Below are 20,859 nucleotides of genomic sequence, written 5' to 3' on the forward strand. Positions count from 1 at the left end.
CAGGCTTTGGATAAGATAACATACAACTTAGACTGTCGTCCCCTTTCTAGCATAAGAGACTTCAACCATCCAGTGATGCCCCAGCTGGCGAACCAATTTCCAATGGGATCACTATCTTCTTTCAGGGCATGCAACCCATCCTGTAGCTGTTGTAGTTGCTCATGGATGGAAGCTGAATGATCAGCAAGATCCAAGCAGCACATGCCTTCAAACTCCCCACAACCATGTCCTTGTGCTAAGAGCAAAAGGTCAATTGCAACTTGATTTCATAGTACTGCATAATATACACTACTCACATTGGCTGAAAGCTCACTTAACATTGTGGATGTTAAGTTTAATTCTTTCCTAGTCCAGCAAGCGAGCCTTTTTAGGGTGGCTAAACTTTAATTCATTCAGGCTTCGCCTTGACTGTTTGATGTTCTTCATTTTGCTAGCTATATTCAACAATTGATGTAAGCTTGGGTGGAACAAAGTGAGTTTCCCAAGATAACAGGGTCTTCCATGTGGATTAGCAGGAATCTAATTCCATGCTCTATCTCCACAGATTAGGAATATGGAACTAGGTGATCGTTTTGGTAATTGTCTTGTGAGACTGCACCACGAATAAAGGCTTTACTTACAGTGGTAGTAACGAGATCAGCTATAGGGTTGACTGCAACCCAGTGCTGTATTACTTTGTTAGAATGACTTTTTGTCGGGGGTTCAAACATTATCCATCCATCTGAGGTATTGGTGGAACATAACAAATCCAGTTCTTCTGAGGGTTGTAACATTAAGAACTTCGGTAATTTTTGCTTGCTAACAGGCTTCAGGTTGTCTTAATGTGAAGCCAGCAGTGCGACTGCACTCTTGCAACACTGCCAATCGATTCAGTCAAGTCTCGTTACTAATTAAACTTTTAAATGCTGGAGGATCCCATTCAGGGACTCCTATGAGACAGGTGCGAAAGGATCTCCAGGGGTGGCTAGGCTCAAACACATTGACCTTTGGCCAGTTCAATGTGCCAGAGTGACCCATATATTCTGTCACTTTTGGATGTTAGTTAGCAGACAGTTGGTCACGACTATACACAACACAATTACCATAAGCATTTTACCATGTAAATGACACCATATTTGCAAACTCACAGCTAAAACTTCAATTGTTAAATGAACTTTCAAAGATGCTTACACTACCTCTTGAAGAGGGGATACTTATACTTTATACTAACATAACAATTACTATACAAGCTGAACACTTAAACTATTGTCTAACTACTTTTAACACATGTGCTCTGGTATATATGTAGTCTAAGCGTGAAAGCAATTTGCTGAAAGGGTAAACACACAACAACAATTTGCTTTATATACAGTTAAATGGAGTCTCTACACTTTTTAGATCTTCTACAGAATTTCTCCAGAATGATTCAGTCATGGAATGTTCACTGCTCCTGTGATGTCAGCTGGCAGTTGATCGGTGACTGAGGGCTTTGATGTTCAAGTTGTTCTTCAGATCCTTCTAAATCTTAAAACAAAGGATACCTGAAAAATTGGTAGAGACACAACATCATAATAACAACACAAAATCTCTGTTGGCAACTGTCTATATAGTGTTCAGACACAACTGTGTCCTGACAGGTCCACTTCTGATCCATGTCTGGAGTACCAAGGCTGTGTGATGACATCTCTGTTCACTGGATCTCGTGTGTTCAGAGGCACACAGTCTGGTCAGATGGACAGGTGACCTTTTTGAACCTGCCAACAAAACACAGACACTTCTCTCCTTGAAGTTAATGAATTACACTAATTAAATGCTTTTAGGGCATCAATCTCCCCCGTCTTCTTAAAAAAAAAAAAAATGAGATGTACTTCTGTTATAAGCAACAACATCAACACAAAACTATATACACAATTAATAAGAACTTATACTAGTTAAAAATCAATTAAATCTTAAACATTATTAATAACATATATAATATAAAACTGCTATTAATTACTAAAACACTGCACCAGCATCCCATAGTTAGCAAACAAACAGAAACAAAAATCAGTGAAGGATTGGATCATCACCTCCGGAAAATGACTCTCCAAGCCCACTTCAAAATTGATCCAGCTGTCATATTAATAGGGTCAAATTGTTGAGTCAAAAAGTGACTCAAATACTGATTTGGGACAGAAAATATCTGGATCTGTTGACAAACATTCTGTCCAGGTAAAGTCAAGGCTTGGCCAGGGCCTGGCTTTAAACTGGAAAGATGCCTCTTAACTCATTTCTAAAACAAGGTTCTCAATAGTAGCAGCTATGAGATGCTTACAGTACAGCAAACTGTTAAAATGCATTTGTACAAAGCAAATGATCAGGAGCCTCAGGTACCAGACCAATTAAACCATGCAGCAGTTGGTTTAATCTGAAGCCTCTCCTATGGCAGCTGATCCTCAGCAATGGTACATCTTCTTAAAATTCTGGAAACACTGAAAAATAATAAAGCTATGAAAAACAAAATTGCAGAGATTTGCAACAACCAGTAGAACTCCTGATGGAGTCAAGGGTGTCACAGACTGCATTCACTTCTATCCACAAGCAGGTGTTCATCAGTGTTCCATCACAGCTGTCTCAGCTGTGGCCGTCCTCCTCTCTCTAGGAAAACAACTATACTTTGCAGTTTAAACAAGTGTCTCCAAGAAAACATAAAACAATTTCAATTAAACAATATCTAAACCCAACAATAATTATATATGACAAAAGGAAATAATAACCTTAAAAGAATATCTAAGTTAGAAAACTTAAAGCTGAAAATTTAAAACTTAAAAACATTGAAGCCTAAACATTATAAAACTTGACTATCCTTAATTCTATTAGCACTTAATCTATAGTAAATGAAAATTTAACTTAATCTTATTCTGTTACTACAAAAAAGCAACTAAAAGTTTAATATATACCTTTTAAACACAATATAACAATAACATAAATTCACTATAAAGATTATAAAGATGTAGCAAACACATCACAATTCTATGTCATCTAGCTTTGAAAATAACCCACAATAACTGAAAATGTTACTAAAAATACTTATTCATAATAGAAATTTGCCTAGTATATGCTTAAATTGGTTAGGATGTTAAAGTGCAGTTTTTCTGAAGAAAAACCACCACAACAACATGGGATTTGGCAAGTTGCCATCCAGCTTTTGTAGCACTTTTCAAAAACATTAAGTCTAATTTTTAAACTAAAATCTAAAATCCAAATTGGTATATATGCAGTTATATGTGTTTTATAACAAAAAACTTACATTAAAATTCCCTTATTAAAATTGTGGAAAAAACAAGCAAATAGATAATATATACCTTAACTTAACTTTGTCTTGTACAGTAAAGTTCTCTTAACTAATTATTTTTTAAACCACAAATCTCTTCTGTAGATAACATTAATTGGAAGAAGGTTTTCCTAGAAGCTGTAAATCACACCATATTTTAACCTTGGGTTCTAAAACCAATTATTGCAAGGCAACTTCTGTTAAGCACTTTTTTCCCCCTTTTTTTTTTTTTTTTTTTTTTTTTTTTAAACCTTCAAAGAACCACAATAATTTCTCTAGTAAAACTCTAAAAACTGCAATTGCATAAACTCATAATTACTTAAAACACAAAATTAACTCCAAAAGGGTATACAAAAACACTCCGAAAACCCAATAAATCACGACCGTGCAACAAACCAGGCACCATCTCAGTGCCCCCCCCCGAGAGAGGGAGCGGGGGGGGTGGACTGCCCGCCCCGCCGCTGCTGCAGCTCTGCTCTTATCTTTCTTCACATTCTCCACATACTCTCGCAGCAAGGAAAAACGGAGAGAAAGAAAAAAAAAGCCTCACAAAGTTAACTTTAACAAATGCAGTTTTTCTCTCAATCTCTCTTGTTGTTTGCTGATAGAGGAAGAAGGCATACTTTTGCAAAAGCAGGCGATTTTACACGAAAAGTCTCTCACGGCCAGGTGCTAACAACGGTGATCATTGCCGTTTATCAGCTTCTAATTACAAGGATGAATTTTGAACTAGATACCATATAGTTTGAGATTTTTTGACTAGTTTGTCTCTCTTTGAAGCTGTCTGAGCCACCTGTTTCTGCTCAGCTCTTTCTGTAATTGTTCAGAGTGGCCTTGGAACTTTTCTTGCGCTCACCTCGCTCCCTCATATCTTCCTGGTTCGGGTGGAAACCAGTCTAAATCTGGCTTCTTTTCTTTCAGGGTGGTAAAGATGGAACTTAAATAAGGTTGTAGTGCTAAAAGTGACTCCAAAAATGAAGCAAATAGTTCTGGATGTATCACATCCTGCCATAACTGAACAGATTCTGTTCGTTGTTTCAGCGTTCCCTGTGGAACTTTTTTCTCATTATTTTCTTTTCCCTAACTCTCCCTCCCTCTCTCCATGGGCAATATAGATAGGAGAGCTTGCCCAGCAGTGGGAGGTAAAGGCATCTGCCGCTGTGACGCAGGTAGAATTACAGGGCTCACATCCTCAGCATATCTCACTTTTCTGTTTTTTAAGGTATTAATTACAATCTGCCAAGTTCGACTGAGAAACACAGTGTCCTTGCTCTTTTCCGTAATTGCCGTTTCCCATATCAGAGCCGATATATCAGTCCGTTCTTGTACCGCAAGAAGCAGTGAGCACTGCAAATGCTCATGACAATTAGCCCATATAATGAGCATATTCAGGTCCTTTTCCCTGGCTGCTCCGCCTCGTTTAACGAGGATGCTGAGAAGCAGTTTTTCTGCCGCTACAAATTCCACATCCATGTTAGCAGCTCGGCGGCAGGGGGGAAGGGTGCGACCCTTCTACCACGCCCCTGCCTTCGGACTCCCCCAGCGACTCACCCCCGTTGATTCGTGAGCCGCCTATCTGGTACCGATCCAAGGCAGCATCTATCTGCACTCAGATCCGCTCCACCAACCTCGGTCCAAGGCTCCGTCCCACTGTGTGTGGATCCACTGAAGCCCCCCTGCCCGCAGGGTGTCCCGTTCAGAGCGCCAAATGTTGAGAGACCGCCAGCTCTTCACCACTCTTCACAGAAGTAATCGTGAATGCCAGTTTATTTCTATCTTTAGCACACTTTATAGGGTTCTACAGGGTCTGCAGGCAGAACAAGCTACTATTGGCTAACACACACAGTTTACATTTTTTCTCTTACACACAGGGATATTGTTTTGCTTTACTCTCTCTTCTGCATGAAGGTTTCAAGGACTTTAGCCCTTAATATCACGACTTACTTCAAAGGCTGGTTTGTGCATACAGGCCTTTACTAATATATAAAATATAGCAACAAGAGGGTTCAGGGAATCTCAGAAATAATGTTCCCTAGGACTAAGAAGGAACTGCAGCAATTCTTAGGATTAACAGGGAATTGTAGGAGCTGGATTGAGGATTCTCTCCTCTCGCCAGAACATTGTGTGACATTTTACTCCCAGGTATTCTCAATGTTACGGGGTGGACATAAGAAAGAGAACAAAACTTAACAAAATGAAAAAAATAAAATTATTGATGCTTCAGCCATGGCTCTTCCAGATTCAGAAATCTGAATTGGAAGGGAATATTGAACAGGCCACCCCTGAGCCTGCACTGAAGGCAACGCAGCAGCAGCCAGGGCTCCCCAGTGGGGGAAGCCCCTGGGCCTGCCCACAGATCCTCTGCTCAAATCCTCGGCCTGGCCACCCTCCTTTGCCATCTCCAGCCACTGCGGGACAATCCTTGCTCTCACTCTTGCAGCTTCAGCCCTTTCTGTGCCTGCCCTCGCCACAGCTGCTGGGGAAGGCACCGGGACAATTCCACTCTGCCTCTCAATTCCACTCACACTCTGCCCTACCTGGGATTAGCTGCTGCCAAAATAGACCAACTTTAAAATGGCTTCAAATCTTATTTCTCTGCTCACACTAGGTTTGCCTTTGCCTTGGGGAAAGGAATTTTAAGGTTTCTTTTCCACCACTCAGCAGAGATGAAATTAACATCTCAACAGACTGGGAATAGCCCAAAAGATTCCCCCCCAAGATAACGACCATCAACAAAACATCAACACCCAGCAGCAAACATCAACCAACATCCACCCCAGACACTGCCCCAGGCACAGCTGGAGACACCTGGTCTGGAAAAGGCTGAGCAGGAAATCCAGGAGTGCCCACCTAATTCACATCACAGGCACAGAAATCCCCGTGCAACAGGAAACCAAATCCTAACAACTCCACACCTTCAAACCAATGAACATTAAACCAATGGATTTCTATGGGGTCAGTCTGTATAAATTTAGAAAAATCTAGTCAAACTCACGTGTCATGGAATGATTTTCTCTGCACACCCAGCCTAAGTGTGCGTGAAATTATTCCTGTTGCACATTCTGGCCAGAATCAAGTAATGCCTTATTTCTCTAAGGACATCGTTGAAGAGTTTTTGCTTTTCTCAGTTTCAGTGAAAAGATTACACTCTTAGACTAATTTTTTGTAATAATTTTACTTCTATATTGTTGGTTCTGTTTGGGCCAGTGGTGTGAGAATCAGTTTTTAGTCCTAGGAGAAGAAAAAGAAAATACTTGACTGCTTTGTAATTTCTCTTTTTATGTTTGTGTGTGGCTCGTAGTGATGGCAAAATGATGGTATGGGTTATCTTATGTTCACCTTTAAGCTGCACTTTGAAAACTAGAAGAGCTTTAAAGTTGGCGCTTTTACACATAAACAGTTAATAAAATATTTTTTAAAAAAAAATAAAATAGCAGATTCTGTGGGGGCCACGTGTGAGTCATGGGATGTCTGCCCTGGAAGAGAAGCTTTGTTCAAGTCAGCCAGGAGAAGAGCTTTAGAAATGCAAATTAACACTGATGGGACAAAGCCTGCACAATGGCCCAGGGGCTTCCTGCCTGCAGGAGGAATTGGGCTGATTCTCTCTGCCCCTCAGCCCAAGCTCTGCCTGCTTGCACAGATGGAATTTGCACAGATAAAGGCAGAGCCCATTGTGAAGATATCTGACTCTGCAAAAACAAAACCAGAAAATAGGGAATGTTGTGGAAACTTCACTAAAACATGTGGGAGAGAATCATCCCTGTCCCCACTCCAACATGTGCTGTCACTATCTATGTTATATAGGGTGTATCAGACCACTGGGGTTTTCTGCTACCACAATTTGAGAAAAATCAGTTGGGAATCCAAGTATGTGATGATTTAATGAGAGAAAAGCTGACAATTGATACAGCCCTGGCTGGAGGGAGCACCCAAAAATGGGGAAAAGATGAACAGCCACCAGAACAAATCCTGCAACACCATGGACCAGACCCTGGGAACCCTGATGAATTCATATCAGGTATCAGAGAAACCATTTATCATTTCAATGGCATAATCACATTACAGGATGTCATTGAAATAATAACCAACCAGACAACTCCAGCTCCTGACCTTCCCCCCAACCAACCCACTCAGATGAGGAACATAACATTTCACCATGGGATGGGATCACATTATCCATTAGCAGAAGGAGGCAGAATTTGTGGAAAAGTAAATGATTCAAACTGCTGTTGGCAAATAGATGAGAACAGATACCAAAGGAAACAAGAAAGCAGCTCATGAACCAGTCCAAATGAGGAAAGGATGGGAATGGGAAACGTTTTTCTGCTTTCCCAGCAGACCATGGGTTAAACTAATGCCAGACAGAGCTGTCCCCCTTCAAACCTACACCCCAAAAATCCTGTAACTCAGGGATTCCTCCCAGAAAAAAATCTGCTAGGATCTTCCCAAACTTTGTGAAAGTAAGGATGAGACACCCAGACTGAGCAGGAGGGGCCTGGTACCCCCAAATCTAAGCATGGGGGAGGGGGTTGGAGAATGGAGGGATGATTTGGAAGGGGCAAGAGTGGGGAAAAAGAGAGGGCTGACACCCCCAAAGTGTGGAGGAAGGTGCTGGGAAACCCAAATTGCATTGAGAGGGGTCAATGGACTGGGGGAAGGATGAGAAAGGGGGAGAGAGGAGAGGGAAAGGTGGGCTTGGGATGAAAGAAATGTGGTTCCCTGTCCCGCAGCACTCGATCCCTGGAGCGATTCCCTGCGGCTTGTGGGGAGGAAGATCCGCATTGGGGGGTCCCCAAGCCCCCTGCCCATCCCAGCGTGTCCATCTCGCTGGTGCCCTCGAGCTCCCAGCCCGGCCCCGGCCGCCTGCTCTGCTCCCTGATGGATTTCTCCCCTGCCCACATCCAGCTGAGCTGCTCCCAGGGCCAGCAGCAGCTCTCGGGCCACGTGCTGGCCACTGCCGTGCTCCCCAGCGGGGACTGGAGCCAGCAGCTCCTGGTGCTGCTGGAAACCGCCCCCGGCAATGCGGGCTCAGCTCCAGCTGCCAGGTGGAGCACGTCAGCCTGGAGCACCCCCTGAGCCGGCACTGGGGCACGGCCCGGCCCCCACAGCGCCGCCAGGGGCTGCCAGGACACGGAGGGCATTTGGGGCTCCTGGGCTTAACTGGCAGCCCCTCCTTGAGAACCCCTCTCCCCCTGTCCCAGCTCCCCTCATCCCCCTCTCCCAGCCCTTTCCCACCGCCTCCCGGCCCCGCTCCGCTCACCCCAGAGCTCCTCGCCAGCAGCCGAGAGATGCAGGAGGAGGGGAAGGAGGAGGAGGAGCGGGAGGAAGAGGAGGGGTAGAGGAGGAGCAGGAACTGCAAGAGGAGCAGCAGAGGAGGCCCCACGTGCGTCCATCGCTCTCTGGATCTGCAGCCCCTTCGCGCCGGGAGCATCGGGCCCCGCATCCCGCAGCTCACCGGGGACGGGAACCTCGCCCCGAAGGTCTTGGGCCGTCCTGGCAGGATTTGTTTGAAGGGGAAGGGATATTTGGAGCTCACTCGAAGTATCTTTGGGGACCCCTGTTCCTTTTTCTGGGGCCGGGCCGGGCAGAGCGATGTTTGGATCTTGCAGGACTCCAAAGCTGACCTGAGATGCCCGGTACCGGCAGGGGGAGGGGAGCAGCGAAAAGGGGGGAGCCCCGGGAGTCCCGGAGCCTGAAATGGGGGCCTGGAGAGGGGGAACCCCGAGAGCCGGGAGTGAGGGGAGCCTGGAGAAGGGGCAGCCCGGAGAAGGGATGAGCCTGCACAGGGGGAAGCCCTGGGACACCAAAGCGGGGACCCCAGGGAAGGGAAACCTCAGGGAGTGATTTTTTTCCTCTCAGTCCTGATGCTTTGGAGATTTTCATGGACACAAGACACCTGATGACTTCTAGAGATGGACTTGGGCAGGAGGAACCCTGAATCCTAGGTGGTCACCCCTTGTTATTCCCCCCAAACCAGACTTCTCATTCCCAAGCATTAGACAAATGGAGGAGAAGGAGGCAGAGAGGAAGATGCTCTGGGAACCCCAGGCAACAACAGTCAGTACAATAGTGGAGGCAAAAGCATTATCACCAAATACATCTGCCCAGAGGGCAGAACTGGTTGTCTTTAACCAGAACACTAGAATTAAGTGAAGGGAAAAGGGTAAACATATGGACTGGCTCAAAGTATGCTTTTGGGGTGGTGCATGTACACAGAGCACTGTGGAAAGAAAGAGGACTGCTGTCTTCTCAAGGCACACACATTAAACATCAAGATGCAGTCCTGCAATTAATAAAAGCAGTACAAAAGCCTGAGCAAGTAGCAATCATGCACTGCAAAGCTCACCAGTCAGGAAGCTCCAAAATTCATGAGGGAAATTGGAAAGCAGACTGGACAGCCCGACAAGCTGCTCGAGAAGCGCAAACTGCAATGGCATTGATACCTTTAAAAACTAATGTATCTCAATTCAATTTACCTCCAGAACCAAAATGTTCAATAGAGGATGAGAAATTGGGACGCTCACTGAATGCACAGAAGAATTCAGAAGGGTGGTATGTGACTACACAGGGACAAGCAGTGGTACCCTCCTTGACAATGAGGGAAATTCTACAAATTAAACATAATGAATGTCATTGGAGTGCAGAGGCACTGATGAAATTGATAAAACAAAATTTAATTTCAGTATGGATGTTAAAAATCCAAAATCATTAATGTCAAAATGTGAAATTTGCTTAAAGAACAATCCTGTGGCTAGATGACAGGCACAATTAGGGAAAACCAGGAGATTATTGGCAAGTAGATTTTCTAGAATTACCAAGAACACGAGGATTCAAATATCTATTGGTAGGGGTTGACACATTTTCAGGATGGCCAGAAGCTCTTCCCTGTCACACAAATCAAGCAAAGGAGACAGTCAAGTGGTTACTGCAAGAAATCATTCCAAGATTTGGGGTGCCTCTAGGAATATCATCAGATAGGGGCCCACATTTCACAGCCACAGTAGTGAGGGAGGTGAGTAGGTTACTGGGAATAGCTTGGGATCTCCATACACCATGGAGACCCCAATCCAGTGGACAGGTAGAGAGGATGAATCAGACATTGAAGAGGCAAATCAGCAAAATATGCCAAGAGGCTAAATTGCAGCAGCCACAAGCTTTACCAATAGCACTGCTGAGGATTCGGATAAAGCCTAGAAGCGGGATGTCAGTCAGTCCTTATGAGATATTGGATGGGAAACCATATGAATCCCCTGAACCTAATCCAAATGTACATGTTACAGGGAAGCAAGAGGTGTAGAATTATGTTCTGTCTCTTGGAAAAGCTCGAGCTCGACTTCGGAGCACCCTTGTGTGGAACAGGCCGCTGACTCTTGAGAATCCAGTTCATGACATCCCCCCGGGAGATGAAGTGTACGGTAAAAGCTGGAAGGAAGAACCATTAAAAGAAAGGTGGAATGGACCCTATCAGGTACTGTTAACTACCTTGACAGCAGTCAAAGGAGCTGGACTGGATCCCTGCATACATTACACCAGAGTGAAGAAGGTTTCCCCTGCACTGTGGACTCCACAAACTGTAGGGCCAACAAAGCTGCAGATAAAGCGGGTTTGATTGTTTCAAATGTCTAGGTTGCTGGTGACTGTAATGGTGATTATTTTATGGCCTTTAGGGCCATCAGTTGGAATCAATGTTACCTTGGGATGTGAAATGCAAAAGGATCAGCTGACAACTCTTCATTTGAGAATGAAGAGGGATGTGGGGGTGCAGCCAGAAACACAAGTGATAAAAGTCTCTAATACTATTCAGGCAGAAAATGGGATGATTAGATTGATTAAAGATTTTGCCAAGATGCAAAACAGCAGCAAAATAACTGCCTGTCTGCCAATACCAAAGGCAGCAGGAGACCAAATAAATTAAAGAATTATAACATCAAAATTTCCTGAAATACAAAAGAATAAAAATGAAAATGTGAGCTGTGTATTGCAAATAGATTACGAGTACCAAAATAAGACAGTGTTTGAAAATGCTGTGAAGCCAAAGTATTCATCTAGATGGGATTGTCATGAAAATGGAGGAAAGTATGAACCAAAACTAGGCTGGTATGGGGGATTAGGGAATTATGGATGGTGCTATGAAAAGATAGCAAAGGTTATTAAAAAAAAGATTCCAGTATCGAAGTGGAAGTGTGAAGGACAGGAAGGAAAAGATCGGGCTGAAGCTTGGGACAGTGCATGGTCAATGAGTGTGCTTCAGAAATTCCAATCTATGGCAGATACCCCTTGGTGCATTAAGGGGGAAGGCTCTGAAAATGAAACAGATCCAGGGGTATGGAACACTGCAACCAGTAGTAGAATGGAGGCAGACAAAGTGAATTGGTGGGTATGGAACAAAACTTAGGACTGTACTTCTGATGATGAAGAAATAAAACAAATGCCACCACTTGTGGTAGCTCTGCAAATTGGATGTGCCTGCAGAGGAATCAAACATAAACAAGGTGAAATAAATGACAAGACAGGACAAGTGATCCAAAAGGTAATATGGAGCACAAGTACAATTCAGAGTCCAGGCCAATTTGGATGGGCAGCAAGCAATGGCACCTGGACAACACATTTGCCTGGAGGTGAAAAAGTAAAAGAAATTACTTTAGGCCTCCCCACCTTATGCCCAATTTAGAAAAGGTCCCCATTCAAGGGAGAGCATGAACTTCTGCAAATAAGGACGAGATGAGAAGTTCAGGAAAACAAAACTGAAGATAAAGAAAGATGGCAGGAACCCTCCAGCAGTGTAAAATTTGAGTGGGCTCCGGAATCCTTGTTTGCTCCAATAGCAAATTATAACAATAGAAAGATGTTGTACAAACTTACAGGTCAGGTAGAAAGATTGGCAAGAGTTACCAAAGAGGGATTTAGAGAGCTAAATGTACAATTACAAGCCACAACTAAAATGACCCTGCAAAACAGATTGGCTTTAGATATGTTATTGTTGAAAGAACACGGAGTATGCAGGTACCTAAAAGGACAAATGGATCACTGCTGCATCCACATCCCAAATGGAACTGCAGATGTAGAACACAACATTAATCCATTAAAACAAACAGAACATGAAGCACAGAAAGAGAGAGAAGATTTGACCACAAGTTGGGTAGATAAAAATTTTGAAGGGTTAGGATGGAATGTGAGCTCCTGGATCAAATCTATTCTTGAGAGTCTGATAATCCTACTAATTGTGTTCTTAGCAATCTGGTTAATCTGTGCAGTTCTGAAAGGAGAGATAAAGAAAAGAGTATCCTGGAACCAGAAGATAATAAAGGCACTGACACGGGACAGAGATCCACATCCGCATTTGTCATCTCCAAGTCCTCCAGAGTGTAACAACGCTTACGACAACTGTGGATTTGAAGATGAACATCAAGTATAAACTCAGAAAAAGGACTGTATATAGTGAAAGCCTTGCAGTTATTATAGCAAAGTGAAATATATTGAATGTGGGAAAATACATTACTATAGGGTTAAATGTTTCTGAAAATGTTTCTTAAAATCATGTAGAGGTAGGCCACAAGAATGCTTGGTATTAGGGATGGACTAGCAAGCTGCAATGTTTACGGTAATGGGAACTGGTACTTGGGGTCTCCAAGATACCCACCCAGAGATAAGATTCAGACATGTTCGTGCAAGGATGAGTTAAGTCTCATGAAACAATATGGACAAAGTTAATGGAGCAATATTAATGAAGCAATATTGATAAGGTTGTTACAGTGATTACTGCTTCAGCTGAAATTGTAGAAATATGTGCACTTTGGACAAAGACAACAGAACTAGATTTGGGTTGCTGATACCTCTAGTTCACCCACGCTTCAATAAAACACCTGCATAAAGTCAATATACAATTATGTGTGTTCCTGAATGCTAACAAAGACAGATCAAAAACTTCCAAAACACCAAAAATCTGATATCCCCCCAAAATACAAAGATTCAGCCCCCACAAAAAACCAAAACACCAACATTCAGCCCAATAAAGCTCAGAAACTCCAAGATTCAGCCCCGTGAAAATCGTGCATCTCCCTGCCCGGGCACTCGCTGCATGGGGGGGTGAGGGGGGCAATGAGGCCGGGCCGGAGCAGGGGGTGCCTGAGAGAGGCCCCGAGCCCGGGGGAAGCCCCTGCAGAGCCATGGAAGTGGCTCCTGGCCGGACTCGGGGATCCCCCTGGCGATCCCCGCTGGAGCAGCCTGGTCCTGAGGGACTCTGGCCCCTGGCCGGGACCCCAGGCTGCAGCAGGACAAGGATTCCTGTCCCTCAGGGGGAGGCACTGACATGACCTGACTGTGACCCCCATCCCTGTGCCTCTGGGCGGGGAGGGGGACGGAGAGGGGCACAAAGTTAAGCCCGGGAAGGAGGGAGAGCTGGGGGCAAGATGGATTTCCGGAGGAATTACTTTACTTCTCATTTTCTTCCTCTGACATGTTGGATATTAAATACAATTTACTTCCCCAAATCAGGTGTGCAGTGCCCGTGACCAAGGACTGAACTGTCCCCCACCCTCATCCAGACCCCCGAGCCTTTCCTTGTGTGTTCTGCTCCCCGCCCGGGACAGGAAGGAGAGTCACAGAGTTTTGGCCTCGCTCCGGCATAGCCCTGCTCCATCCCGGACTCACCCCCAGCTCGCAGCGCCCTCAGCTCCCGGGCACCCCGAGCTCCCGGCGCTTCAGCGCAGCGGCGCTTCCTTGGCCTCCTGCCCGGGCCGGGCCCAGCGCCGGGGCCGCTCCTCAGCCCAGGCTAACGAGAAATGGCGGAGCTCAGCCCAAGGCAGGCGAGTCCGTGCCGTGTGCAGAGCCCGCCGCTGGCTGCGATTGGCTGCTTCTGCCGTCACTCGTGGCTCTGGCGCGCGCTGATTGGGCAGAGCGGGGACAAGCCCGGCCCCGCTGGCGCCCCCAGGGCGGCCGTGGGGCAGGAGAGCCGCCATTGCCGGAGCGTCTGTGCGGGCCCGGCAGCGCCGGCAGCAGCGGCCGGAGCCCGGTGAGGCGGCGGCGGAGCTCGGAGGCGGCCCCAGCGCAGCGTCCCGGGCACAGCGCAGCCACCTCCGGCCTCCCGACACGAAGCGGGACGAGCCAGCGCTGCTCCGCCACCGCCTCCTGCCGAGGCCCCAGCGGCAAGGAGACCGCGGGCAGCCGCTCCCGCAGCGCCCTCAGCCCAGGGCCAACACGGGCCGGCCACGGCACAAGCCACCCGCCACAGCCCCCTGCCGCCCCCTCCCGGGCCCGCAGCGAGCCCCGAGCCCCCGCAGAACCGAGCGCGGCTCCCACCTGCGATGGCCGGGGCCGCCTCCGAGCTCCGCCGCCGCCTCACCGGTTGTTATAAAAGAAATTACAATTTTGACAGCTAGGTCCCTTGGGTTAATGGCAGTTTAATTCAATTTAGTAAATGGAATAGTAATTTGGTATAAAAGAATACAGTTTAGTAAAAGAATATAATTTAGCAAAAAATTACAATTTATATCTATAATTTGCCAGTAATTAAGTATGATTAAAGCATAAGCAAAACCGACCGGGGTACGGCTTCCTCACCCTGCCTCATGTACAGAGCAAAGCACTTCAAGCTAAACTGATATAGTGTATGCTTATACATATTCATTAATGCTTCCTGTAAATTTCCTCTTATTTCAAATTTTTCTGACTTTACGTCACTTTTCTTCACGGCACATGCTTCACTTGTTGTTAGGGGGTCTTCAGTCTTCTTTTGGGGGTCTTTTGGTGAAGGCTTCTCCTCTTCCTCATTGTCCTTTGGATAACCTTACAGGTTTGTGTGTGCGTACTAAGCGTTGTGTTATGTTACTCTACTAATTAGTCTGATATTTACTGATTTTTAGGCCCAATGCCTAAAGGTGTTCTAATTTTGTCCATCTCAAGGACGTTTTGGTCTTGAGACATCACTTATCTTCTAAACTACATCCTGTACCTCAATTTTAACATGTAACATCTGCAAAGGGGTACATCTGCCTCATAACACTGATTCTTTTGGTTGCTTCTGATAATAACTTGCCAAATAGTTACAATTTAGTCAGCACGAATCAATTCCATTTATTTTAATACCCCACTTCTCCTTTTGATTACATTTATTCATGCCTTTTTTTAAAAAAAACATAGACTTGAATCTTATTTTTTTTATCTTCTCCATAATTTAATTTCTTGCATTTACTTTATTTTCATTTCTAATTTTTTAACATTTTTCATGCTGTATCAAGCTTTTTGCACTCTCTTTCAAATTTAGTTAACTTTTTTTTTGAGCTATTATAGTTTCTTTTCGTTCAGTATTCCTTGAATTACTGAATGGATTAGTCTAATAAGGCATGAAATTATACAAAATAGAAACAATAATCTTAATATAAAACATTATGCCATAAATTTTAACTTTTTCCACTAAGTACTTCTTAGGTTATCTCACTAATCAGTCTTCAAAATAAAATTCTATTTTTGAACTGGTATATATATCTTTAGCAATTTTTGTGATGGCTCTTCTATAATCATTTATCTTTATACAACACTCAGATTTGTTAAACTTTCTACAAACTCCCCCTTCTTCAGCTAACAAATACTCCAGGGCAATTCTGTTTTGATAAACAAATGCTCACACTTGTGAATGTTGCTTGGCCAGCAGCTTTAGGGCAGTAGAGGTGTGGTTTGAAACAACTTTAACTACTGTCTGCAGCTTCATGAACTGATTCAATAGATAGATTTGGGTTCTATATCTCTAAGATCCATCTGCAGCTCAAGTGGCTGGGTCATCTCTCTGCAGGCCATTTGTCTTCATTTCTGGTTTCTTCTTGCTTTTGGAAAGTCAAGGTTCAAGTCTCTTTTATTGTTTTTTAATGTTTCATAAAGTGGTGTTCTTAACATATTGCTCCTGGACCTTGGTATAACGAAGAAGGAGGGTCATGTAACTCTTAAGATACAGGTTCTTCTCTACCTTTGAGGTAATTCACTCTATGCTCTTTACTCACAATTTTAATATATTCCATCAGGGGCTTTCCATTTGTTACTTGTTGTACCTGGTTGTTCCAAATAGAATTTTAGGTCACTTATGGATTGGTAAGGGTTAGCTCCGGAACTTTTATACCAGCACAAATCAACATGGTTATCCTACAATTAGTTTCTTTTTGTCATTCTCTGATATCCAGCAGGAGTTTTTGGTGGCCAGGTGTTAGTATTGTTATCTGATACAAACTGTTTTAATTATTTGATGATTCAAAATTTATCTTCCAGGTTATTTTAATGTCTTGGAAGTTTGAGTAAGATTTCATTTTAAAAATTGGTCTGGAGCTAGACTCTCACTTTCCCACAGCTATTTTTTAGCTACTTTAAGTCTTTCACAAATTTAACATTTAAATAATTTTAGTTCTGTAACTACTTCTTGCATTTAACTTACAAAAATATTTTAGTTAAGGTTGGCCAATCTCAGTTGCTATACTGCTGTTTCAACTGTTCACACTACTTACTAATTTTCTCTAATTCTTTCCCTGAGATTTTTTTATACTTTTATAAAATTACTGTGATTGTAACAGGCAGCATTAACATATGGATGTGCCACAAACATAGATTTTATCTTGTTTTTGTATTTGTCACATTTGTTTGCATTTGTCACATGGATCAGAATTATTGTGATTTTGTTTTTGCATAGTTTGTTTGCTCATTGTTTGCTTTTGTGCTGCTTGTTTTAATATCGCTTGTTTCTTTCTTATTCTTTTCATTCTGTCCCATCCTGCTTTATGGTTTTGGCCAGTTGCCAAGGGTATCTTAATGAACACAGTGAAAATAATCCTCAGGAGTTTTCACTCTCTGCCTTCCTCAAGGCCCCTTGGGCTGCAGCCAAGGGCCGAGGTGCCGCTCTTCTTGGTAGCAAAGTTTATACCCTGGGGTCTGGTCACTGACACGTTTGGTCTCACTGCTACCCTTGGCCTCATAAGGTTCCTATGAGCCACTTCAACTCTGCTTGTTTCAAGGATGGCACAGATTTCACAGCACTGTCTTACCTCTCTCTCTCTCTTAGTCAGTTATATTTTTTTTCTTTTAATTTAAACTACTAAAGCTCCAGAGATGTGCCAACTACAATAAAAGTTACTTTTTCCACAACTTCAGTTAGCAATTTATTAATAAAGCTTTAATTAAGAGGGGCTTCTTTTAGCACAATTTTTGCTGTTAAATAAATAAAACATTTAGTCAAAACCATTTATATTTACTATACAAAATATTGGAAAACAAACATTTTAAAAATACGGAAATATAAGTTTCTGTGAAAAAAAAACCTGCTACATGTTTTTAACACTTATAATGCACATAACACAACTGTAACACACCATTTAGATACTATATATTCATAAAATGTGTTTGTGCTTCACAGACTCTGAGCAAGGCAGAATTTGTCTTTTGAATGTGTAAATATAATAAACCAAACCAAATTAATGCCAGGTTGTAACAAATGGTCAGTTGTGTTATATGTTAGAGTTCACTTGGCACAGCCAGCACTGCACACTTTTCAGTTAAATGGGATTTAGGTAGTGCTGCTGTTTCTATTTCCAGCAAAATATCTTTAGATGAAGGAACAGTTTTACCTCTTTTTTTTTTTCTTTTTTTTTTTTTTTCTGCTACTTATTAGTTTGTAAAGGATACAACAGATAACTCTCGCTTTCTTGTGTTTTAGTAATGAATTTACCTTTCCCCCCACCCCGGGGAAGCTGCAGGGTAGCATAGTCGCTCTCTTCTTGATAAAAAGGTTCTTTTGAATTTACATACTGATTTAAAGCTTAACAAATCCAATCTTTAAACGATCCAAACTTTGGCCAATTCAAATGATATTTTCGGATCATTTTCTTTGTCTATTTAAACATACAATAATTAATCATTTTCTGCTTGTTTTTCCTCTCCGGGATTCCCATGTATCCCAAAATCATAACATCATCCTCAGTGGACTGTCCTGAGGAATGCTCCCCTCCTGAGAAACCCCCTCACGGTTCTCACATATTCCGGGCTCTTGCGAATTCCCCTTATAATTCGCAGCCCCTGGGTTCAAGGACTTACTGTCCCTTGAACCCATCTCTGGCAGCAACCAAGCAAGAAATCTCCGGTACCAGGAGAATCTTGATCCCCCTCACTCACTCCGTGCTTCAACTTCCCCCCTCCCTCAATATTACTCTCTTGCTCTATCCCGTCTTTTGCCAACTACTCGCTTCCTGTCTAATTTCCTCTCTTTCTCAATTTCTTTTACCCCTCTTCGACTACTCATTTCTGGCTACTTCTCTTCCCAATCCCTCTTAGCTACGTACTAAAGTTCCCAACTATTTTCTCTTTTTAAAGGAAGTTGAACCTGACTCGATCACTCTCCTCCTGAGTCACTTCACTCAGCGATCAGATCACTCCCTTCTCCCCGAGGACTTTCCCGTGGGTTTTAAGATTGGGACTCTCCCTCCCGTCCCTCCCGGGGATTTTCACTCGTTCTTCTCTTTCCCTTCCCTCCTTTCCCGGCCGGTCTCCTCGCGGAGAGCCGAAAACGCGGTACGGCCGGAGGTCTGCACTCCCTTTGTGGCTCCGGGCTGCCCAGCCCCGTCTCAGCCACTGCACACACACACACAGGCACACAGCTCCCCCCTGCCCAGCCCCGTGGGACTCACACACTCCGTTTGCCCAGCGCTTCTTGTGCACAAGACGTTTTACAGGCACCTTTATCTCTGGCCGGCACTCTACGGGAGCTCTTCTGCACGCTTCCTACAGCCAGCTTCTTCTGCTTATGCTTTATCCTAAGTGGAACTTCTATTTCCAAGGGAGCACGATCTAACCTTGGCACCACCTTGAAAAATTGGTGGGGAGCTCCTTCCCATCATTAGCCGTTCTCCCCCTAGATCGGAGTTCATGAGTTTTGGCACCAAATTGTTATAAATGACTTTCAAATTTCCAAACAATCAATCTAATTAATTGATAATATAGTTTAATAAATTGGATACAAAATAATAAAAAATTACAATTTAGTAATAAAGATACAATTTACTAGATATATTCTGAGATATATATATATATATATATATATATGTGTGTGTGTGTGTGTGAATATAATTGGCCAGTGGTTACAAATGGTTAAGGCATAAGCAAAACCATTTGGGGTACGGGGGGGACTTCTCACTCCACCTCACGTACAGAACAAAGCACTTCAAGCTAAATTTATATACTGTATGCTTATACATATTCATTAGTGTTTCCCATATGTTTCCACATATTTCCGATTTTTCTGACTTTACGTCATTCTTCTTCACGGTGCATGCTTCACTTGTTGTTAGGGGGTCTTCAGTCTTCTTTTGGGGATCTTTTGGCGAAGGCTTCTCCTCTTCCTCATTGTCCTTTGGATAACCTTACAGGTTTGTGTGTGCGTACTAAGCGTTGTGTTATGTTACTCTACTCATTAGTCTGATATTTACTGATTTTTTGGTCCAATGCTTAAAGCCGTTCTAATTTTGTCCATCTCAAGGCCGTTTTGGTCATGAGACATCACTTATCTTCTAAACTACATCCTGTACCTCAATTTTAACATGTAACATCTGCAAAGGGGTACATCTGCCTTATAACACTGATTCCATTGGTTGCTTCTAATAATAACTTTCCAAATAGTTACAATTTAGTCAGCACAAATCAATTCCATTTATTACACAACCTCCCGGGCCCGCAGCGAGCCCCGAGCCCCCGCAGAACCGAGCGCGGCTCCCACCTGCGATGGCCGGGGCCGCCTCCGAGCTCCGCCGCCGCCTCACCGGGCTCCGGCCGCTGCTGCCGCCGCTGCCGGGCCCGCACAGACGCTCCGGCAATGGCGGCTCTCCTGCCCCACGGCCGCCCTGGGGGCGCCAGCGGGGCCGGGCTTGTCCCCGCTCTGCCCAATCAGCGCGCGCCAGAGCCACGAGTGACGGCAGAAGCAGCCAATCGCAGCCAGCGGCGGGCTCTGCACACGGCACGGACTCGCCTGCCTTGGGCTGAGCTCCGCCATTTCTCGGCAGCCTGGGCTGAGGAGCGGCCCCGGCGCTGGGCCCGGCCCGGGCAGGAGGCCAAGGAAGCGCCGCTGCGCTGAAGCGCCGGGAGCTCGGGGTGCCCGGGAGCTGAGGGCGCTGCGAGCTGGGGGTGAGTCTGGGATGGAGCAGGGCTATGCCGGAGCGAGGCTAAAACTCTGTGACTCTCCTTCCTGTCCCGGGCGGGGAGCCGAACACACAAGGAAAGGCTCGGGGGTCTGGATGGGGGTGGGGACAGTTCAGTCCTTGGTCACGGGCACTGCACACCTGATTTGGGGAAATTAATTGAATTTATTATCCAACATGTCAGAGCAAGCAAATGAGAAGTAAAGTAATTCTTACGGAAATCCATCTTCCCCCCAGCTGTTCCTCCTTCCCGGGCTTAACTTTGTGCCCCTCTCCGTCCCCCTCCCCGCCCAGAGGCACAGGGATGGGGGTCACAGTCAGGTCATGTCAGTGCCTCCCCCTGAGGGACAGGAATCCTTGTCCTGCTTCAGCCTGGGGTCCCTGCCAGGGGCCAGAGTCCCTCAGGAC

General features: G+C 44.5%; 1 protein-coding gene across 1 annotated transcript in view; it reads left to right on the plus strand.

The window, feature by feature from the left end:
* LOC131588455 (zinc finger protein 729-like) overlaps window positions 1-20,859 on the plus strand; it is a gene marked incomplete at its 5' end in the record, with an annotated part of 206,536 nt that overhangs the window by 106,821 nt on the left and 78,856 nt on the right. Inside the window, 1 exon segment of the mRNA XM_058857328.1 lies at window positions 9,547-9,572. Within this exon segment, the coding sequence (XP_058713311.1) occupies window positions 9,547-9,572 (26 nt within the window).

The sequence above is a fragment of the Poecile atricapillus genome, chromosome 26, assembly GCF_030490865.1.
Source record: "Poecile atricapillus isolate bPoeAtr1 chromosome 26, bPoeAtr1.hap1, whole genome shotgun sequence".
In the NCBI taxonomy this organism is placed as follows: Eukaryota; Metazoa; Chordata; class Aves; order Passeriformes; family Paridae; genus Poecile; species Poecile atricapillus.